This window comes from Carlito syrichta, unplaced genomic scaffold (genome assembly GCF_000164805.1).
Source record: "Carlito syrichta isolate Samal-C Ts95f unplaced genomic scaffold, Tarsius_syrichta-2.0.1 Scaffold305632, whole genome shotgun sequence".
NCBI classification, from domain to species: domain Eukaryota; kingdom Metazoa; phylum Chordata; class Mammalia; order Primates; family Tarsiidae; genus Carlito; species Carlito syrichta.
The window spans coordinates 1,114,825-1,139,592 of NW_007249728.1; the positions used below are offsets into that span (position 1 = coordinate 1,114,825).

The 24,768-nt window shown below is 37.5% G+C and overlaps 1 protein-coding gene across 1 annotated transcript in view; it reads left to right on the forward strand.

Moving 5' to 3' along the window:
- The window catches only part of GRIK1 (glutamate ionotropic receptor kainate type subunit 1), a gene marked incomplete at its 3' end in the record, with an annotated part of 308,353 nt that overhangs the window by 274,140 nt on the left and 9,445 nt on the right, over window positions 1-24,768 (forward strand). Inside the window, exon 4 of the mRNA XM_008061876.1 lies at window positions 10,889-11,070. Within this exon, the coding sequence (XP_008060067.1) occupies window positions 10,889-11,070 (182 nt within the window). The remainder of the gene's footprint in view (window positions 1-10,888; window positions 11,071-24,768) is intronic.

Here is a 24,768-nt window from a genome sequence, read left to right on the forward strand (position 1 = left end):
CCCAGACTGGAGTGCAGTGGCCGCCCCCGGCCACTGCAGCCGCGGCCTGCTGGGGCTCCGACGATCCTTCCACCTCAGCCTTCCAAGGAGCTAGAATTACAGGTGCACGCTACCACACCCAGCTCATTTTTTGATTTATTGTAGAGATGAGGTCTCACCAAGTTGCCCAGGCGGGTCTCGAACCCACAGGCTCAGGCAATCCACTCACCTCAGCCTCCCAAGGCATGGGATTATAGGCTGAGCCACTGAGCCCAGCTATGATAGACCTTCTTAAGCTAAATATTTAGACAAAAAGACATGTAAACAAAAGAAGAAAGAAGGTGCTTCAAATAGGAACTTTTCTGTTCTACCTTTTACCCTGTGGAAAAGCCTACTTCCCCAAATTCACAATGAACCTAGTCTTCACTTCATTATAAGTATGCAGACATTGAGGATGTTCATCTACAGAATATGTTAAGAAAACTAAGCTAAACTAAAATGTTTAGGCTACAGAAGTGAAAAAAATATAGATATATAGAAATTTAAAGTAGATGGCTGCTGCCAACAAATATCTGAAGGACTATGAAATGGAAGAAACTCTGGCTGAGTCCTCTGGCCTTTCGTGGACAACATGGATAGAGGATTGAGGAAAACCACTTTGGTATCACTGAATGAATGGACTTCTATCCACCAGAGCTCTTGTGGGGGAGGGGGGGGAGAGAATGCTTTTTTCCCAAAGGATTTAGTCCCCTGACCCTTAAAGAGTTCAAGCCCAGGCTTGGGACCCTCTGTCACACGTAGGTCCCAATGAGGAATCCTGCAGTACCCAAGAGGTTGCCCTGCATGGCACCTAATGTTGTTTCTAGTTCTTTGGGTAAATTGCTTTTTTAATACCTGAACTGCCATTGCATTGTCCCATTCTGATGCCCTCATAGAGCGTGTCTCTTCACCTTCACTCATGTTGTCAGATTCTATCAATCCACAAATATTAATATTTATGGCGCATTTACCATATACCTGACATTGTTCTAAGCACTTATAATATATCAGCGAACAAAACAGACAGAAAACCCCTAACTTCAAGTAACTTAGATTCTATGGGAATAAATCATAAACATTTTCATTCCATATAAAATGAATTAAAATTTTAAAAGATAAGTGCTGTGGAAGAAAGCAAAAGCAGAGCAGGATGAGGGGAATCTGGAAGCTGGAAGTGTGGTTTGCAGAATTTAAGGTCATGACACATGGCACAGATGAAGTTTCAACAAAGACTCAAAGGAGCCAAAGAAGTAGGTCATGTGGTACCCGGGAGATGAAAGTATTAGGCAGAGACAACAGCTAATATTTAAGTGAAAGTATGCTTGGTATATCAGAGAAACAGCAAGAAGTCCAATGTGGTTGGATCAGAGTGAAAGGGGAAGGGAGGTAGAAGAGGTTGTGGAGAAGGATCTTGTAAGTCATAGAGGCCTGAAAGGGTTTCTGCTCAGCCTGGAATGGGAAGTCATGGAAGAGTTCGACCAGAGAAGTGACAGGATCAAATTTACACTCTACAGAAGTGCCCACTCTTCCAAGGGAAATACATTCCAAGAATGTATTTCTCTAGGCATCCTAGGGAATGCCTGAAACCACGGAGGGTACCAAACCCTGTATATATTGTTTTTTCTTGTATATACATATCTATGATAAAGTTTAATTTGTAAGTTAGATAGTAGAGTAAGAAACTAACAGCAACAATAGTAATATAGAACAATTATAACAATATGCCATCATCACTTTCTTGAGTTTTGGTGTCACTATTAAGTAAAAGAAGGGTTACTTGAACACAACTGCTGTGACAGTAGCTCTGATCACCAGTAAGGCTACCAAGTGGCAAACAAGCAGGTAGCACGGTGTGGTAATGCTGGATGAAGGGATAATCCATGTCTCAGGTGGCACAGAGCAGGATGGTGTGAGATTTCATCATGCTACTCAGAATAGCATGCAACTGAAAATGTATGAATTGTTGATCTTTAGAAATTTTCATAAACTTTCAGACTGCAGTTGAACATGGGTAACTGAAATCACAGAAAGTGAAACCATGGATAGAGTGAAACTACTCTTAAGGATTAGTGAGAGAAAAAGAATCACTGTGGCTGCTGTATTAATAATATACTCTAGAGAGGCAAATGTAGAAACATGGCAGCCTGCCGGGATGAAGGTGATACAGTAGAAGAGTAAGACATGGTCAGGTTCTGGAAACATTTTCATTACAGAGTTAGCATAACATCTTGGGGATAGTTGAATGTGCTTCCCATTTGCAAACTTTTACTATGTATCCATGATCTTTTCTTTGTTTCCACTTGTGTGATGACATGGGGGTATATTTGAACGATGGGTCAAACACTGTAGGGTCTTTGAGAAAACTGTACAAATATCACGTGTTCTCAACTGCATTATTTTAATCTATTAGTTTGGCTACTATTTTAAGATACCTTATTGAGTATCCAGCACTCCCTTTAGGTCTGCATGACATATATTTTGATTTAAGAAACTCAATTATATGAGAAACTTGGGACATCTCAGTTTCCAGAAGTTTGCCTCGAGAGATTAGCTCATTTAACAAGAGTAAGGAAAAGTATATTCCCTCCTACTGCAAACTCCTCTGAGATATAAGGTTTCGCCCAGTGTTTCAATTAAGTTATATGTCAAGAAAAACACATTATTTTCCTTAGACATAAAATAAATAGCATATATTTATTTTTAAATGGTACATTAGAACAGGGAAACCATGATTCATTCTGAGAACATACTGATGCCATGCTGTTGAAGCAGGTGAAGCAGGTTATGGTTTAATTCATACCTTCCGATAAAAGGATAAAAAATGAACCCAAAATAATACTAATAATATCCTGAAGGAGTGTTGATTGGTAGAGAGAAAAACAAAAGAGGAGTCAGAGATGACTGTAACCTTTTGTCATGAGTGAAAGATGGAGTTGTCATCACCTGAGATAGAGCAGGTTATAGGTAGAATTTGATTGCGAGAATAAGAATGATATGAGGAGTTCAGTTGTGAACACATTAAGTTTGAGTTTCAAGTATCTATTAGGCATCCAAATAAAAGTATGAGGAGGCAGTTAATACATGAGTCAAGAGTCCAGGAAAGAAGTCTGGACTGATGATACAAATTTGAGATTCCTCAGCCTATAGATGCGACTATATAAGTACATCAAGAAAATGAGTTCCAGACAGATACCCATAGTCCTGAACTTATAACATGTGACTCTTGAGAGGTTAGTTAATTTTTCTATGGTTACCCTAAGTCATTTTTCTCAACACATATCATAGCCATAAGAGCAGCCTACAATAAAGAGTTATTAGTCTCACTCCAAACATAGTCTCAAAACTTTTCAATGAAGATTAATTTGAAATTAGATTAGCATACATAGAAATGTCAGTGCTTGAGAGAAATGGTAAACCCTGGGAGAAAACACACGAGAAGAGAAAACCACAAAAATGACAGTAACTCAATTCTTGAGAACTGACTATGTATCATGCACTGCCCTAAATACTTTGGATGATTAACTCATTTAACGTGCTCAGTCATCCTATGAATAAGTGAAATAGTCACTCTTACGGCTGTATTTAAATAGTGACTTAGTTCGTATGTATTTCCTTTATTTCCCCATAGGAAAAAGAAATAATACATTGTCCAGAACCAAGAATCTTGACAGAAGCCAAAATTTGAACATAGAGAAAATTAACATTTTGGTATGGAACAACTAAGCCAAAATGAAGGATATTCTGTACACAATCAGTTCCAAATAAAAAAATAAGTGAATCTTTTCAGCTTTCACAGTCATAACTCGCCCCCACTATGTTGTTATAACCACTTACACTACTCAAAACGCTTCTGCTACGTGCCTTCCCATGATTCCACCCAAAATAGCTGAGAGATGGAACATCCTTAGAGCTTAGTACCAACAAAATTATAGTTCCTTTTTTTCTCAGCCTTCTCTCTTTTCTACTCTTCGTATCCCCCATCCTAGTCCTCTGGCTAGACCCTTACTTAAAATTTCAGAATTCTGCCCAGAAAACCAATCTTTATATACTACATGCCAAGCACATCATTTTTAGCTACTTTGGTGTTAAACAGAATTCAGGACCCAAATATACTGGGGGTGCTGACTGTAACACAGCTAATCTCAAATACTTTGACTAGATTCTTCTACAGGGTCCTTTGTGATCAAGGGACTTGATTTTTCTTTTGGAAAGACTCCATCTAGTCTTTTTTGTTGCACTTTTGAAAAACCATTCGTATGAAGATCTGCACTTAAAAGTGCTGTATTTCCCCAGGTAATTCACTCACTTACCCATTTCCATTCCTCAGTTCTGATTTTTTTCCTCCTGTCTAGAGAACGCACACTTTATGCACAAATTCCCTTAAGAATGCTAGTAGATTTGGGTATATTAATATATCAACAAGTTTTTGAAATGCCATTTTGCAGGTTCTAAGTTCAAATGAAGAAGACATTAGCATTTAAAATGTGCAACCTGATCTTTGGGTACCAGTGGTTTATTACATTCATTTCAATGGCATCAAACCCACTGATGTGGTTTAACGAACAGGGAATTGGATTAAGACTCAAGAAAACATAGGTACTTTTCTTTTGAACTGAAACTCATTAAATATAACTACAGCTAACCAAAAATAGACTGTATTGCAATGTAAGGCAGAGAATTTCTCACACTGAGAGGTACTCAGCAGCGACTGTGTAGAGGGGATTCATGCATCAAGTAGGGGTTTGACCTTAAGGTCCCTTCCAATTCCTGGCATTTGTGACCCATTTTCAGGGCCGATCCAAACAATTAACCTCACTGTGCCTTACTTTCCTCACTGTAAAATAGCACTGACACCAATTCACCTCAGAGGTATATTCTAAGGTTCATTGAGCTATTTATAAAGCGTGTTGCATACTTCATAAAAGGGGGCAATCTAAATAGCAAAGTTTATTATTATTTAAGGATAAGGCATGGGAAATTTTCATCACTCACTGGAAATAGAGTTTTTTGTTTGTTTGTTTTCTTTCTCCTCCATTTGTTCCACCTATTGCCCAAGTAACTCAATGCACATTCAAATTAGCATTTTTCTGTGTCATATCAGAGCACACTGAATAGATAGGTGGCCAAAGCAAGTGTTTAGAATTGGACATTGGGGCATTTTTAAAAGTTGTCTCTATCTGCAGAGCCTAACTCAAACCCATGTGAAATAAACAGATTTCTTTCTCCAAAGCATTTTTAAACCAAAGGTGTATTCTTAATTGCATTCTTGAGGATAAAAGTGGAGGAAGGAAGAACTTATGATATTTTTTATTTATATATTTATTTTATATTTTTATTTTTATTTAGAAAGATTTGAACTTAGACAAAAGTTGCAAGAAATGTACAATAAAGTCTTATACACCCTTCTTCTGGATTCCTCAGTTGTAACCATCACACATTTTTTTTTTAGTTGGAGTCTCTCTGTCACCCAGGCTGCAGTGCAATATCACGCTCACCGCAGCCTCGATCTACTGGGCTCAGGCAATCTTTCTGCCTCAGCCTTCCAAGTAGCTGGAACGACAGGCATGTGCCACCACGCCCAGCTAATTTTTTTGATTTATTGTAGAGATGAGGTCTCGCCAAGTTGCCCAGGCTGGTCTTGAACACCTGATCTCAGGCAATCCTCTCGCCTCCATGTCCCAAGGTGCTGGGATTACAGGCGAGAGCCACCACATCCAGCAGACCACATTTGTTTTAATGCTCTATTCTCTCTATATAAAAACAACTATATTGACAATAAAAATTACACTAAGTATTATTGTGGAACTATTTGAAAGTAAGTTGCAAACATCTTGACCTTTTTTACCCATAAATACATTAGCGTGAATTTTCTAAGAACAAGGACCTTTCTTGTTATATGACTACTACAATTATCAAGTATAAGAAACTTAATAATGACATAATACTGTTATCTAAACATTCTTGGAAATATATATATATATATAAAGCATTATTCCAGTTTTCCTAATTGTCCCAGAATCACTCATGACATCTAGTTGTCACATCCCTTTTGTCTTCTTTGATATAGAGATTAAAGCCTTTCTTTGTCATTCATGACATTGACATTTTTGAAGTCTAGATCAGTTTTACTGTAGAATGTCTCTCCATTGGGTTTGTCTGGTTCTCTTATCTACGTTTTATTTTTAATGTCTCTCCACCTTAGTAGGCCAGGAAAAAACCATCACATTTCCAGCTTTACATGCACCATTACCTTTCTCTGCAACTGGAGTCCTGGCAGGGCTGGGTCAGTCCATCAGGGCTGGCAACCAAACACAGGATTAGCAAAGCTAGGTGTTATGCCTAAATCAATTTCTTTTCCCTGAAGTAATTATTTGTTTCGCAAATAATTTTTAACTATTCGTTACAATGAAATATGAATGATTGATGGATTGTTGCAAAATGCAAATATAAGGGAAAGGGGTCTCTAAATTTTTTCTACTGCACCGTTTGAATTGTAAATTCTACATCCTCTGCTAATGAAGGCAGAAAGGCTTTTCTTAAGCAAACAATTGTTTCAGGAAGAGAAATGTAAACCTCACTGTCTCTTGCTCATTGTTCTTTTCCCAGTTTGGGTCTGTAATCTTTAAATCTGCTCATCCTCCCCCTTCCTGAAGCCTATTTACCTGTATGCAAGCAAAATGAGAATAGCAGGGGCCTGTGAGTTTTTTGTAAAGATAAATGTATTCCAATTAGAAACTGGTTTCTTGTACTGAGTTGTTCTACCTTTTCCCTCTATTGGTATTAAAATGTACTTGCTTTTAGGAAACAATTGAGAAAGTAGACGGTCACTGATGATTGTAGGTGTGCTTATTAATGACTTCATGTACCAAATAAAAATTTAGCGTTTTATGCTGGTTTAAAGTTTTCTTTCTTTGTTTACTTATGCGGTTATTTATTTATATGGTTAGTCAGTCAGTTAGATAGTCATTCAGTGAGTTCATCTGAAATCCAAAGGCAAGAGAAACCACTGATTTGGAGGAAAGAGCCCTTAATTTGGTAACAGAAAGCGGACTTGGCATTAAGCCCTGGATCTGCCACTTATTAGCTCTATAACCTTGAGCAAGTTACTTCAGCCTAAAGCAGCCTCAGCTCATAATCTATAAAATTAAGTGGTAATTGATCCCCCATCTACCTCAAGAGAGTTGATGGGATAAAATTATCCTGTGGGCTGTGAGGACCTTGTAGCAGGTAATGGTGTTTTGCATCCCTAGGGCTTATCATGAAGCTTGGCATCTAATGAGCATCCAGGACATGTTTTCCCATAACAATGAATGGATAAAGTGAGAACATGTATGTCAACTTTAAATCCCATAAATATGTGTGGCAAATCATCATGATAGAAAGATGTGCTTAAAGATTAACATTCAATTCAGTCAAAAAAAAGAGAGCAGTTCATTGCTGCATATGAAATGCACTTTTTGTTTGTTTTTTCTTTTAGTTGTTATGCTGTATTTTTAAAATTTGTTTTTGGTTTTGAGTTTTCTTCTTTTAGAATCAAAGGGTATAAGTACGTGTTTGCTACATGGACATATTGGGTAGTGGTGGGGATTGGGTCTCATGAGGTCCATTTCCCAGACAGTAAACATTGTGAGCATTACCCAGACAATGAACCAATAGGTAACTTCTAAACTCTAATACTCTATCTGCTTCTCCCCACTGATGTCCCCAGTGTCTATTATTTCTATCCATCTTTGCAGCCATTTAGCTCCTACAAATAAATGAGAACATGTGGTGTTTGGCTTTCTGAGTTAGTTGAGGATACTGTTCTCTCACTCCATCCGTGTTGCTGCAAAAGACAGGATTTCATTTTTCTTTTATGACTGTGTAGTATCCCAGGTGTACATATACCACATTTTATCCAATCATTGGTGGACACTTAGGTTCCATGATTTTGCTTTTGTAAATGGTGCTGCAATTAACATATGAGTACACTATCTTTTTTATAGAATGATTTATTTTCCTTCGGGTAGTAGTGAAATTGCTAGCATTTCAATTTTTAGTTCTTTGAGAAATTTCCATACTGTTTTTCATAGAGGTTGAATGAGTTTACAATCCCATCAATAGTGAATGAGTATTCCCTTTTTTCCATGAATGCACCAACATCTGTCATTCCTTAACTTTTTAATGGTAGCCATTCTGACTGGGATAGAGTGATATCTCATTGTGCTTTTGATTTTAGTTTCTCTGATGATTAGTGGTGTTGAACATTTTTTTTATGTTTGTTGGCCACTTGTACCTCTTCTTTTGTAAAGTGTCTATGCATGTCCTTTGCCCACTTTTGGGGGTTTTTTTTTTTTTTCCTTGTGTTGAGTTGTTTGAATCCCTTATGAGATTCTGGATATTAGTCCTTTGTCTGAGGTATGATTTGCAAATATTGTTCCCATTTCATAGGTTTTCTGTTTACTCTTTTATTTCTTTTGCTGAGCAGAAGCTTCTTAGTTTAATTAAGTACTGTTTATCTATTTTTTGTTTGTTTTTATCACAATTGCTTTTAAGGTCATTGTCCTAAATGCTTTGCCAATGCCCGTGTCCAGAAGAGTATTTTCTAGGTTTTTTCCTAAGATTTTTATAGTTTTAGGTCTTATATTTAAGCCTTTGATCCATTTTGAGGTTTTTTTTGTATGTGATGAGAGGTAGGGATCCAGTTTCATTCTTCTGCATACGGCTAGCCAGTTGTCTCAGTATCATTAATTGAATAGGGTATTCATGGGGTTTATTTTCATTGGTTTTGTCAAATATAAGTTGACTGTAGGTATGTGACTTTATTTCTGCATTACCTATTCTATTCTATTGACCTATCTGTCAATTCTTGTACCAGTACTATGCTGTTTTAGTTACTATAGCCTTGTGGTATAATTTGAAGTCAGGCAGTGTGATGCCTCCACATGAAATGCACGTTTAAATGATTTATATTTTCTATTTTATAAAAGGCCAAATTAGGATATCCTTTACAGTCATGCTCACAAAAAAATTTAAAAAAAGAAAGAAAGAAAAAATGATGTGATTACAAAGCAAGAGGGTGATAGGAGAAAATAAGAGAGGGAGAAAGAGAGAGAATTGGTCAGCCTGAAGAGAAGAATAAAGGGAAATGGGTCCCGATTTTTATATTTTTCCCCATTTTATCATTCCTATGCTTTATCTGTTCCCTGGGCGCCAACAACTTGTATTTACAAATCAGGACAGTGAGGTAAAGTATTGGATTCACAAACAACTATTTTAATCCAGGGTTTACCCCAACTATCTCTGTAACCCTATGTAAATTATCTAATTGCTCTGGGCGTTGGTTTCCCCATTTGAAACAATGAGGGTAATAATGCTTGTCATTGAAGGATTATTGTGAAGATCAACACACATAACAAATAACGTATGTATGAGTCCATGTGTTATATTTTATTCCATGTTTAGTCCTCCTCAGTGGTTTAGGACATGTGACTCTGGAAGTGAGAAGACAAGTGGCTCATTGTTAGTACTTGAGAGTCTTCAGCCACATTTACGAATTAGAAAAGGAGTAAAAGTCCAGGAAGGTTATTGTTCTAACAATATCAATTTTTCATGTAAAAAGAAAAATGGATAATGAGCACTAAATCTTGATATGGTTCTACAAGACCCCTGTCACCCCCACTCATTTGACTCTGAAGAGCGGTATTGTTATAAATACACCATACATCAGAATCAGACCTAACTATGGTGGTAGAGAACCCTTTCCTCATTTGAACCACAAAAATATGCCTTCTTGTAACAAAAACAAAAACAAACAAAAAAAATGCATAACTAAAATAAGAAAAGAAAAATGCCTCAAGTCTGGAAGTAGCTGGAACTATGCTGTCTTACACAGAGCATACCACAATTTCCATCTTAATACTTATAAAGCTTAATATTTCCTATTGATTACTTAAAGATGACAAATCCTGAAGGCATAGAACTGCATGCTTAAAAAAAAGTCAATTTTTCAGTGTAGTGGAAGTCCTTGAGTGAGAGCCAACATTATGCAGTATAGCAAGCAGCAGATAACTTTAGAGAAAATACGATGGAAGCTTTATATAGTGGTTTCCCTGCCCTAGTAAAGCATTTATATTAGAGAATGGTGCAGCTCAGTAGATCCATAACTGTGCTAAATCAAACATCCTCTGCAAAGTTAGTTGGTTGCATAGACTTTGCTATAATTACCAATGGTGAATTTATAAATAATTTTGATCCTTTATTATCATAAGCTCTAAAAGTCCTATGGTCTTTAAAAAAGAAATCAAGTAAAGATTTTTTAAATTTAACATGCAAACACATTAACAAGAGAATACAATAATCCATTTACAAATAGTTTATATGCCAGGATCTGAAAGATTATATAATGCAGCCCAACTAATTAGCTGGTAAACAATTCATGAATATATCATAGAAAGCTGACTGGAGTTTATGGCCTCAAGAAATCCTCATATTCTATTGGTTTTTTAAGTGTATAGATGTGATCTATATAAAAATGAACACTTTTTAAAACTTCCAGTAACTTTTTGTCTACAAAAGTTTCACAGCTGCAGGCTTGATTTGTTAAAGATTTGAGGTGCTTGCTGAAAGCTGAAAAGGACAACTGCATTCTAAATAAATTTTAAAATACTCTTGGGAAAATTGTGCTTCCAAGCCACATATACCCACAAAGGAAAAATAGTATAATTCACCACAGATAGAAGAATGACAAATGGAAAGTCAATAGTGTAACCTTTAGGAAGGTGACCACCTGATACATTTTGAAGATGATACGAGTTTGACTATAAATGGCAATAAACAGTACTCTTTCCACAGAACAGTCTCTGTTGCATGATTGGATGTCATTTTCTAGGTCTAATTCGTCTGCAAGAGCTCATCAAAGCTCCCTCCAGATATAACATTAAAATCAAAATCCGCCAGCTGCCCTCTGGGAATAAAGATGCCAAGCCTTTACTCAAGGAGATGAAGAAGGGCAAGGAGTTCTATGTGATATTTGATTGTTCACATGAAACAGCCGCTGAAATCCTTAAGCAGGTAAGAGGGCTAGGGAGGAGGTGGGAGTGTAGGGGAAATGTTATTTGCTGTTTCTCAAAAATACCATCTAGTTTACACTTAGGGCAGCATGACAAAATTGCAGCAGTCCAGTTTAGGGTAAAAATTAGAATTTTTAGGACCATTTTAAAGAGCCAAGGGGCTCAGGGAGTTCATGTGGCTTCACTAAAGCCACCTGTCAGTGTCTAATTGTCGATGTGTGTTTTTATGTATATACTGAGTAGAATGTGAATCCTACCAGAAGATGAGAGGAGAAGGATATCATTTTTCAAGGTGATTAAATATCCCTTTTTTTAAAGCCTCTTGAAAAGACTGAGCCAGATCTCATTTACACAATGCCTGACTTGTCCTAAATATATCTTCCTCATGGTAAGACCTCTTTTGTCAAGCATGCAGGATTCCAAGCACAGCAAAAAGGTGAACAGGAGCAGTTACAGTAACGATACTTCTCTCTTCTAATTTGTGTTAGACGTTGAACTGCCATGCATTAATCTCTGCAGATAATGTGGGTGGAAACACTTGGTAAATTGTGAAAGCCTATATAAATGAAAGATGTTAGTAATGTTCAGAATAATAATAACAATAAGGTAACAACTTCTGAGCACTTGGTCTTATGCTTAAAAAAGAAAATAAAAAATTTGAAGGAAAAAAAAAAGCATAGACTAGTGATTCTCAATCCAGAGTAATTTTGCCCTCAAGGGATATGTGGCAATATCTGAAAACATTTCCAGGTGTCATATTTGAGAGAGGGGTACTCTACTAACAGCTAGCAGATAGTGGCCAGGGATACTGTTAAACATCTTATAATCCACATCTGGAAAGGCTGGCCAGATGTTTAAACCAGAAGCATTAATGTAAAAAAAGATCAGGAGTTTGAACTTGGAGGAAAGTCAGAAAACATAACCAGGTTATATTTATGTGGCCTACTGGGACATCTCTTTATATTTAAGTGATTATTGCGGCATAAGGCAATGCTCTTATCTAAAATAACACAAGCTGTTTTGTAATTATTTGTTTAAAAGGCCTGGGGTTGCTGTGTTGTTGGTTGGTAATGGGCAGTCATTTCCTAAGTAGATCAGTCCCTCCACATGAATGCAGAACTGTGGATTCTGTAATCCCTGGGAAAGGCCCTCTCAGACAGTCATCTGGCCTCACTCTCCAGTGCTCCGTCTCATACTTACAGAGCATCTCTCCACAGACATTGAGTTCAGACTTAAGTTTTTAATTGCACTGAAAGTAGATAATCAAAAAAGTTGACCAGATGTCTCTATTGTCCATGAGATGATTACACTGTGCAGAGTTATAGAACATATTTAAAGTTGCAGCTGAAAGCAATCACAAACATTGCCATATCCAATTCTCACACTCTGCAAGAGGTAAAAATGACTTTGCCAAAGTCACACAGTCAGTGCTTCCTCTACCATGAGACGCTGCCTCTCCAGTCAGGCAGAAGAGCATCTGCTAGTTACTTCTAGACTATAGTGGCATTAACAAATCTTTAGACATTAAAAGTGTCTCTAAATAAAAAAAGCATGTCACAGTAATGTCGACAACTAAAGAACTTTAAAGGTAAATAAACAATTGTTAACCCTTTATCTTAAGGCCTCATCTGAGAGTACTACTACCGTTCATTAAAGTGTAATGGAATGTGGGTACTCACTGAGAAAAAACACTCAGATTTTATGTTTGCCTTCAAAATGCACATTTTATGTTTATTTTTGCCCTCAAAATGCAAAGAAGCATCCCTTCCCAGGAGCCTGTTGTAACAGAGGTTGAGGACTTCTGTTGCATTTAAGAGAATGATTTGCTGTTGAGATGTCTCTTCATTAGATACCCAATTGGTTCACATAAATGGTCACATCTCTCCCAAAAGGCTGGCCTGGTGGGGCATGGGAAGGACTGCTAGACTTTCTCTTCTATTTAAATAAATGTGGACTTAAAGTGCCTTTGATAAAAGCAGCTCTTTTCTGGTAGCCTAGGGAATACATAGCTCAAAAAGCAATTAAAAAAAACCAAATGTCTAAGAGCAGAACTCCCAAGAAAAATCTAGGGGGAACAGGGGACAGTGAGATTAGTTTATCTTTGCACCAGCCATGGACACAAACATTTTTCTCTCTATCCTCTGTCTTATCATAGTTTATCCTGTGTTTACAGTTTCTATTCATTTCAGTGGCAATACTGGCTGTGAGGCTTGGAGGAAGGGACAAAAGGGATGGCTCATCCAGTTTTCATTCTAAACTAATAATCTGCAAATATTTTTTTAAAAAGAACTCTTTTTAAAATCTCTACCATGGCCGGGTGCAGTGGCTCAGCCTGTAATCCCAGCACTTTGGGAGGCCGAGAAGAGAGGATTGCCTGAACCTGGGGGTTCGAGATCAGCCTGGGCAACTTGACGAGACCTCGTCTCTACAATAAATCACAAAAACTAGCTGGGCGTGGTGGTGTGTGTCTGTAGTTCCAGCTACTTGGGAGACTGAGGTGGAAGGATTGCCTGAGCCCAGCAGGTCGAGGCTGCGGTGGCCGTGAGTGTACCACTGCCCTCCAGCCTGGACGACAAGAGAGAGACTCCAACTCAAAAAAAGGAAACAAAACAAAACAAAAAAACTCTACCATATTGCATGTAAAAGTGCAAGTGCCCTTTTCAAAATCGTAGGAGAAGACTCAAATTGGCTTACTGGAGCTTCATTTGGACCTCCAGAGCCAGTTGTGCTTGAAATAGGACATTAAAGATGTCAGGGCTTTCCCATTCTGGTCAAAATAAGACCAAAAAACTCTACACAATCCTGCTTAACTTGTTCCATTAGCCCTAGGCAACAATTTGTAAAAACAAACATGGAGATCTTACCTGCTGCATTGCTAGAAAGACTGAGTGGTCCTTCTAGAAAGACTGAGGACTTGGGAGTTCCATGTCCTGATTCTGGCCACCACTGAATCAATCTTTCTACCTGAGGAAAAGAAAGGAAATAAAGAGATCTCTTTTATTGAGGGCCCTATGAGATTCCAGTGAAGGTGTCTGGCATCTTACATAATCGTGGTATACAATATCAAACAACTCCCTGAGGTAAGTTCCAGATTCTCACTTCAGAGGTGAGGAAACTGAAACTCAGATTAGGTAAATGGCCCATATAAGGTCACTCTCTCAGTAGTCAGGCTGCCAAATGGTCTCCAGACCACCTGATTCAGATCCTATGTGCTCACTTTACTGTGAAGGACCTTCAATCAAAATGAATGACTGTCCTAAAGTAGGCTTTCAGAAATGTCTAGGAAAAAACGCAACCACGTGCTGCCAGGCTTCTTTAGAAAAGATGAGTATTAACAGCTTTTATATTTTTTGTGACTAAAATCAGTACTAAGAATGTGTTCTTTGCTGGGCCAATATGGCTTTCTCCCTGTATCTTTATTATATTTCCCTAGTTTTTAGTATTATTAAATAAGAAATCAAACATACTTTTAAAAAGTTATTTGACATGTAGCTAAAAGTAAAAATTGGGGAAAAGTCTATAGTTATTCTTGGACATGCTAATCACTCCAGCAAAGTAATTATTTCTATTCATATTGAACAAGTACTATATGATGAGAATCTGAAAAAGTTATTTCCCCCAAATTAGTTTGAAATTCAAATATTAAGACTTGATTAGGCTACAGAAGAGTAGGGTTTTCATATGAACAAACTATCTCCATGAATTTGCACAGAGGGAGAAGTACCTCCAGCAACCACAGGTCACGTGTGTCCGCGTCTTCCCTTATCCATCCACCAACTCCCAGAAGGGTTCCCAATGCTTGGCAAGGTGCTTCTCTCTCTTTAATTTGCCTTCAGTGTGGAAATCCTTGCTCCTCCTCATTCTCTCTACCCCAAGTCTAATTACTCTGACTCTTCGCTTTCCCTCACACATACTCCCTCACTCATACTGAGTGTGATTTTACAGAGGGAGTGACTGACTGGAGATGACTTTAAAGAATAATGCAAAGGGTAAGAAAGCTCTACATATGAATTTCCCAACTTGTGCCTGGGACAGTGCTTGGTGTTACCCTTAATATAAGTGAAATTGAAAAATGAGGCTAAGATAATAATTTTATCTACTATATGGAGCATGGCCTTAGTAGAAAACACCATGGCCTACATGATCTGACCCTGTCTCTCTCCAGTCTTCTTGGCCACCTCTGGTATCCAACGCTTCATTTCAGGAGCATCCTGCCTCATCATGTGATACACTCTTTTACCCCACATTATAGTCTTTGCACTTGTGGTTGTCCAAGCCTGGAATATTCTATACAAAGTCAACCTTATCTAAGTCTTCATGATTATCTCTTGAGAGATTAAAGAGAAGGCATTCCTTTCTCATTTCCTATGTTCCCGCACTCTGCTTAGTTTGCTCTATAACCAAAATAAAAATCTGTAGTAAATAAACACCCACTTATGTGTTTTCTGTATCCCTTACTATGCTGTAAGCTCCAAGAGAACAGAAGCATTTTTGGTCTTGTTTCCCTAAATCCCAGGCACCTACTACATCATTTGACACACAATGTTGTTCAGTACAGCTGAGTTGAATGAATAAATGAACTGAATGAATGAATGAATGAATGAACCAAGAACTGTGCTAAATACTTTCAATAACGAACCTCCAAAATCATCTTCCTTCTGCCCCTCTCAGTCTGCTATACTCTCACTTCCATTAAGCACACTTGGGCAAGTTGCTCCTCTGTGCCTCAGTTTCCTTGAAAAGAAGGTTTCTTTTAACTCCAAAATTCTGTATTATTTAGAAACTGTAATGCGCTGGAACTTAAGACTCTAGTTACTGAAAATAAATTTGGCTCTTTGGAGAACTGCAGAGACTCTTTTAAATCCCATAGCAGGATTGAGCAAGCAAGTAACTATTTCAAGGACAGTAGCCCAAATCCTAATGGTTCTCTGATGGAGAGTGAGGGGACACTGCCGTGCTCTATCCAGCAGGAATCTGCATGGGCACTGAATCAGTTTCCTGAACTGGAGAGCAACCAGGGTGAGCCTGAACACCCCATTTCCGACTCAGGAAAACTGCTTTCTCGTTTACAAGGACTTTTCCTCCCACAACACTTGTGGCAATGAATATTTAGCTATAATTGAGTCATTAATTTCCATAAAACATTTAGTACCAAAATATTTTGTAGACCTATACTGTGTTTTCTTCTGTCAACATTTGTACACTCTTGCTCTCCCCTCCCATTTCTTCTCTTTCAATTAACATTAAAACAAGGCCAGGAAGAAAATATGTTTTAATGACTGGCTTCCCTCTGCTAGGAAATGCAGTGGCAATGCTGATTAATAAATAATTTTATACATTGATTCCTTCCTCATACATGTTGTGCCCAATGGCTGTGATGAGGGCAAAGAGAGGTGGCTAGATAGGTGCTGTTGCTTGTTTGCACAAGACAGAAGCAGCCATTAATCTTTATCTCTCGGAATAGGAAACATCGAGTCACGCACAACTGCGCAATGTTAGAGGTTATAAACCTATGCCCACTAAGTCATATCTATGTCTATCATTTTTATTATAAACACATACAGTAAGCCAAAGACCTTAGGGGCTGCTTTTTGCAGAAGACATTGTATGCTGGCAACTGTATTAAATAGGTTAAATGCATCACTAATTTAATTTTATGAGAAATTTCTCTATAGAAGAAACTGACAGAGCTCAGAGAGATTTTGTAAGTTGCCCAAGGTCACAAAGCCAGCAAGTGGCAGGCTTGGGTTTGAAATGTATCTCAGAATTTAAAAGGAAAAGGTAGTAGCCTTCCTTGCTACTGTTATATACAAGATGTCTCACAGTAACGAAAGCTAGAACACATTTTAGTTAAACCTCGTCTTTCTTGAATCTAGTTGTTTCATCTTATTCTCAAACACCCAATCATTTCTAGTTTTACACCAGTTCTCAAGAAATGTTGATTATATCAAATGCCCATGGCCAAGCAGAAACTGTGATCGGGACACAGTAGATATATTTATTCTTTCATTCAATTTTTTGTTGTTGAGCACTGATTGAAGGTGATAGAGATACAACAGTAAAAGCAACAGCAAGAACAAAAACCCAAACCTCTGCCTCCTGAAGGCCAAAAAGGGCCCTTGAAAACAAATATGACAAGTGTAAAGCTGCCCAATGCCTGCAAATTGGCCTACAACCATGAAGTTACTTTATAAAGCAGTAAGGGTCTGTGACTAGAATCTAGAATGAAAGTTGGGAGACCCATTTGCAAATTCCGCTCTTTCCCTAATACAATTAAATAACTACCATTTATTGGTAGTTACTATATGCCAGAATATGCTATGTGTTTGGAATGATCTCTTCTTATCCTCTGAAAATCCTCTATGTTACAGATGAGAAAAATGAGGCTTCAGGTCAGAAACTCATTGACAGGTCTTGAATTTCAGGCCAGAGTCTGACACTCACATCACCTGAGTTGTTCATATTCTCTAAATATGCTACTTTTAGCAAGTTTTTTGATTCCTCTTTGCCTTAGTTGCCTCATCCATAAATAAACTTATCAAATCTTGCTGATTCCCTTCAGCTCTGAGCCTCTATGCATGCACGTGATCAAGAATCATCTTACTCACAGAAACAAAGAACTGAGTACCACATGTTCTCACTCATAAGCAGACCCTGATCATTTACCATAATGCTATAAGAAAGGGATTGGCAGCAGCAGGATACTGCTAGTAGGGTTGGGATGGGGAGAAGGGAAGACATAACATCAATAAGAGTACCTGATCTCAAACCAGGCAAAGTGAGGACCAAAGGGAGACCCAAATTTTACCTGTATGAAGACCACTTGTATATCTAATCCTGAATTGCACCCCACATCTTTAAAATTAAATTCAATTTAATTTAAAAAGAATAAAAACACAATAAAAAAAAAAAAAGAATCTGCCGGACTCGGTGGCTCAGCCTGTAATACGACGCTTTGGGAGGCTGAGGTGAGTGGATTACCTGAGCCTGCCGGTTCAAGACCCGCCTGGGCAGGCGAAACCTCATCTCTACAACAAATCAAAAAATTAGCCAGGCGTGGTAGCACGCGCCTGTAATTCCGGTTACTCAGAAGGCTGAAGCGGAAGGATCACCGGAGCCCAGCAGGTCGAGGTTGGAGTGGCCAGGAGCGGCCACTGCACTCCAGTCTAGGCAACAGAGTGAGACTCCAACTCAAAAACAAACAAACAAACAAACAAAAGAATCCTCTTACTAGTGTCCAGATAAAAAGATCTTGTTCATAACTTTGTACTTAGTAGGCATACTTAAAGAGATGAGAAATTAATTAAGCAGCTTATTCTTTCTTAAAGCTCCTTGAGTCCTTTGATAGTCTTTGAGCCAGTTAATTGATAAGTTCATTACTTTAAATAAATTCTGACAATGAAATAATGATGGATCTCAATTTATAGTAATTTGATGATAATTTGTAGTCTATTATATAATTATTTTGGCAGTACATTCTCATCCCAATTATGTTTCTCTCAGACTGATATTAAAATTTATTTACATTCCCTGAGTACATAACTTTAGTTTTAAGAAGCAGTTCATGGATATGTTATTAAATATATACAACGATAAATTGACCTCTATGGATAACCAACAATTTACTAAAGGTGTAAGCAATTTGCCCATATTCGTAGGGCTCGGGATACCCACTTGAGAATTCTCAAAAGCCTCCAAAAAGTAAACTTAATGAAGGACTTAGATTTGCTAGAATTGGGAAGTGAGAAAAATCATATATGTATATGCCTCAAAAAGCACTAATGTTTAATTCTAGCTACATCGAAATTTGACTGTAATGAGATAAGAATTTTTTCTTGCCGAAAAGCAGGGGCACTTTAGGACAATTATGAAAAGAACTGAGGGATGTGAATATCAGGACACGTCTTTAGCCTGTAGAATCACAGAATCCAGTATCTGTCAAAATTGTGGTGGTGTGTGTGTCCCTGTTTTTTTGAGGAAAAGAGTTTATGATGTCTACCAGATTCTCTAAAGAAGCCTATAGACTATAAATTAAAAATCACTTCTCTAGGTTAACCACATCTGCCTACTCAACCCTTCATAAATGTAAGATTTTACCAAAAGGATCCTTTCTTCTTACTATTCCCGTGACTATTACATAGATTCTCTGTCATAAGAGTAATCCTGTAAGATGTAACTTTCACCATTTATCTAGCCATCATTTTGGGTTTTTTTTTTTTTTTCTGTGTGCCAAAGACTGTTCCAGGGTTAAAGGGAAATACAATATCATTAAAAATTCCATAGTATTGGATGAAGTCATCATTTAGTAGAGGACCCAATTATTTGTTATTTTCCACTTCTGTAAGAAGAGGATGTATCAGTATATATGTTGCATCATTCTGAGAAAAATTAAATGTGACAATGAATTAAACATAAAGCATGAAACCTAGCACTGATGTATAACACATTTCACATGTTAGAGGTTATCATCTTTATTAGTGGAACTGGTACTGTGAGAAACGAACTCACCTGTCCAAAATCAAAGGATGGACACAGAGATATGGATTGCATCAGAAGCGAGACTTTAATGGAGGTCTTGCAAGGTCAGTGTCTGGTGGGCAGGCACATCAAGCCAGGAAGAATCAGCACTTTTATTCCTAAAATGCATGTCTCTCCTGGTTTCTCATTGGAGTAATACTTGCAGGAGTTACTCGCTTTGCCATAGGACACCTACATATTACATGTTGTTTGGTTTTACAGAATTATCTCATTTACATGTCCTATTTGCTGATTGGATACAGGATTACTATTCTGACTGGATTCTGTCAAAAGTTTAAACATGTAGCCCACCAAAGTAAAAAGCCCTCGAAGAGGAAGCACAAAGAAGCAGGAAGTGACTCAGCAAAGGCATTTAAACATGGCTCAGGGTTCATTTTGAAAATAAATCATTCTATTTCTTACACTATAGGCAAAACTGTAAGAGTGAATCAACAATTCCCAATGCTCACTCTGTATCACTGCATTTCCTCCTACACTATATCACAGCAGTAGTTCCCAAACCTTTTTCCAACCTGACATACTAAATCTCCCTAAGATCTTGCTTCTTGTTATTATATCTCCATTTCAGACTGAATACCATGCATCTTCCTCTTCATCCTCCTCCTGACCAGTCAGTTTCTCTTCCTCTTGATGATGACTGGAAAGACTTCATCCAATTACTCTAGTCAGAAACCCTCACCTTTCCCAAATATTAATTACTAAATATTGAAGATCTATCCTACAAATATGATTCAGATTCAATCTTGTTTTCTCCATCTTTCTCATCATCTTTCTATTGTGCTGATAGAATTGATCTCTCTTCCATAGTCTCCTTCTCCTCCTTTTCCTCAAGCAGCCTCCACGTAGTCTCAAAAGCTGTTCATTCTAAATATCTGACCATATATGCCTTTCATGCCTAAAATTTCTGAGCACCACCCTTCCCACCCCAGGCATAGCATTAAGAATAAAGGACACATTGTTTAACATGCCATGCAGAGCCTTCCATGACTTGTATCTATGCTATTGCACAAAAATATCTATTATGCCTGTTATACAATTTTAGCAAAAAAAAAAAAAAAAATCAGTTACAAATATTTAGAAACTATCCTTTCTTAATTCATTAAGGACATTAAAGTTCTTCCCAAGGGTCACCAAAGGGATATGAAATCACACAAAAAGCTGGATCTAATTCTAATATCTAAAAGGATGTAGTAATAGGAGATCAATGTAGATCTGAATTCCTATAGAAGGAGAACAGTGAGTGAGGTGCCTCAGAATCCCAGGAGTATCATTCAAAGAAGAAACTTTTGCAGCTGGGTCCAGCTCTCTGGACAAGAGTCTTCCTCAAAAGCAGATGGACAACTTACAAGTTCTCTTGCCCTGATGCATGTACGCTACTTAAGCTAGTATCAACCTCTGTGATTCTAACTCTGTGCTCACCAAATAATCATATGCCTTTGTTTGGGTTCTCAAAGTTTCAAAGGGAAATTAATGATTTTCCTGTCACCTATGCCTCCTATTATCAATTAATGAATTAAATAGCACTAAGAGCCCAGGCTTGAAATCAAAGCTGGACTTAAATACTATAACTATGCTTTATCTCTCAAATCTGTCTATTGAGAATAACACTTACTCTCAAACTGTACGTAAAGAGCCTATTACTGTAGTGGACATGTAGCACTCAGCAAGCAGTAGCTGTGATTATTGTTGTGGCTTAAAAATATGAGTTTAGTTAATAAAAATCAATGACTTTCAGCAGCAGCTGTACATAAGTATCACCTGGAGAGCTTTTAATAAATATCAGTGCCTAAAACATACTCCAGACAAAATAAATCAGAATATTCAGGGATGAGGCTTAGGCATTGGCTCTTTAAAAAAGTTTCTTGGTGAATCTAATATACTGAGAAACACTGATATAAATAATTATTTTCCAAGCCTGATAGTTTTCAGATAAATTTACAAAGTAAAAGCTGAGGAACAGGTCCCAGACTCATGATGAATTTCCTGGGTTATAGATATCTCACAAGACCAGCAAGACTGCCATTTAATGACTGCACTCCTACCTCTCCTAGAGGTTACCTTCAGGCAAATTACTGTCTTTATGAAAGCAGCTCATTGCAAAAAGCTTACACTGAATTATGTGAGTGGAGAATAATTCAGCATATTTGCTATTCACGTCCCAGGTACTAAATTTTGTTCAATACTTAAGGGTGCCTGCATAATCAACATTTGTATACCTGACCCTGAATTGTACCCCACATCTTTAAATAAATAAAATTAAAGGAAAAACAAAATAAAAGCATCTTTTTTTTCATTGTACTCTTTCTTACATGTCATCTTTCCACCTGGACATTGCAAAGTTTATCTTTTAGGTTCATATAATTCCCCCAAAGCTCCACTCTCTCCTATTTACCAGATTTCCTATTTCATTCTACCATGGGAAATCTTTTTTTCCTGCTCCATTCTCAATAGTCTGTACTCCTTAAATAGTATATCTTGTCCGTTGTGCACCTGGGTGATGCAATCTGGCTCTTCTGTTGGGATCATCTTCTGAAGTTAAACTAAACCCCAGTGATTTCCACTTCACTTATTCATATCTATTAGTATCAGCTTCCTTTCTCCTCCAGACTATACCTCTGGAGAGAGGCACTTATAAAGGAGTTAAAACGGAGAAGAACTTCTAGACAGTACAGTTATTCTATACACTGACTCTTTGTACAATATCCTTTGCTTTTCTTTAGTTTAACTTGGAGGCAGGAGAAAATTGGGTTGGTTTTGTAAATGGTATCTCACTGTCTTCAAATGGAAGGAAAGGCATTTTGACTTTCTTTTTGGTTAGCTTATGTACATGCATGTGGTTAGTGTGTTTATGTGAATGGAGGAAACAGAGAAATTTAAAGTTATCAACCTCAAACAAAAAAATTCATTTTTCTCTTAATACCTAATACATGCACTTATTCTTAATACCCAGATTGTGCAATCTCAAGCAATATAATCATGGAAAGATTAAAAAATGAGGTGTATTGGTTATCTATTTAAGTTGTTATCACAAAATGATCACAAATTGAGTGGTTTACAACAATACACGTGTATTCCGTTACAATTTTGGAGGTCAGAAATCTAAAATCAAGTTGTTGGCACGGTTTCTGCAGCTTCAGAGGAGAATCCAATCCCTTCCCTTTTCTAGCTTCTAGAGGCTATTCTAACTCCATGACTTGTGACCCCACATCCCTCTGTCTCCTTCCCTCAGTTTCCACTTACACATTTCCTTTTACATCTTATCTGCCTTAAGACCTTCCTGCTTTCGTCTAATAAGGGCCCTTGTGGTTATATTGAGCCTACTCAGATAATTCAAGGAAATTTTCCCATCTCATAATCCTTCATTTAATCTTATATGCAAAGTCCCTCTTTATGTAATCTATAAGTAGGTTTCAACGCTCAGTAGCATAATACAGAGAAAGAGAAAGCATTCCAATAGGTACACACCACTCTTTGCTTTATAGAGGTAAAGATTATGTCCTCTAGATAGAATGGAATGCCATACATATGCAGGCCTTTAAGTCTTTTGGTATTGATCTCTTTTGAAGCTTATAACTGATTCTGTAGCATGTGGACATCTTCAGGAAATCATTATTCATCAAACTCCACAAGGAAATGAGTATTTTTCTGTATATAAAGATTTTCTAGCATCTAATTCTATTTTCTGTATATTCCATTGTAACTTTTGTAGATATAGGCTATAATGATTCAATGTGGCATAAACATTTGTTTTTTACAACAATGAAGACTGATTTATACCTAACTTGTTGGACTGATGACCAACATTAAAAATTGTGTGACCAAAGGAGTATCCTGCTTAGAGGACAGTATAAATTCAGCCTAAAATATTACAGATAGCAAGTGAAAAAGAGCTACAACTTGAAGCTCAAACTTTCATCTTAAAATTGATGCTCTGAGACTCAATACCATTCAGCTGGTTTCCTGAAGACTCCTAAGCTGAGAAAAAAAAAATCTTAATTCTATCTTGAGATAAAACCATTATTTTAGCCACAGTGCATGTTCACACATTTGGAAGTTACTCACTTGAAATTATTGACTACAAACTGTGTCTGATGGCTTAGAATCTATCCCAATATTGAGAAGGCTATAAAAGGGGAAATATACTTCAGGTTAGTCAATATAAATTCCCAGACACCTATTTTTCAATGGAAAAAGGCAGTAATAAAGAGCAATATAAATATTACAAGACTACCTCAAAATTGCTTAGGCACTCCAGGTTCTATTCAAAGTTTCTGCTACCACAATAGCAGCATAATGCCAATTATTTATGACATATGGATTGCCTATAGTAATAAATGCTGAGAGTTTGTTGAGAAGCATTATTTTGTCTCCATAGCAGTGAATTGCCTTCTGGGATATGATCAGACTGTAATATGCAGCATTTCTTAAGATACCTGAACTTGTTATGGGAAGACTTTGATCCAAAGATTTTCCGATTATCTTTTAGAATGATTCTGTCACTAACAGCAGACACTGGACCCTTACAAACCTATGTCTCTGTCATCTTCACCTAGACTTCAATGAGGACTTGCAAGGCAAACAAAAATATGCTCTTGATGCTGCTCAGGCTGCACTTGATAACTTCATCCATCAAAATTTAAGAGATTGTCATTGCCAAAAACAACTAGGCTAGACCAAGGGGAGTCAATGCTACCATGAACAAAGTTATGAAGGTTCTGTTGTAAGAATTCTAGAAAGCAGTTGGACCTGTGTTGGGATTACTGTTTTCAGTGAGCAATGACTGTCTCAGTGTATATTCATAACTATATTTATATCCAATGTTTTCCATAAGTCTTTTCAAGAGCCAACTGGCACTGAGCTTTTGTTTATTTTTTTATTTCATTTTTAATTATTTTTAAGATGTGGGGTACAGTTCAGGGTTAGGTATACAAATGCTCATTATGCAAATACCTTTGTTGATGAGGCATCCCCCCGCCCCCAGCAGATTCCCACTACTGCCAATCCTTTTCTTATAGTTTTACAATAATAGTTCATGGTTGGCCAGGCTCAGTGGCTCAGTCTGTAATCCCACGCTTTGGGAGGCCGAGGTGAGTGAATTGCCTGAGCCCACGGGTTTCGAGACCAGTCTGGGCAACTTGGCGAGACCTCATCTCTACAATAA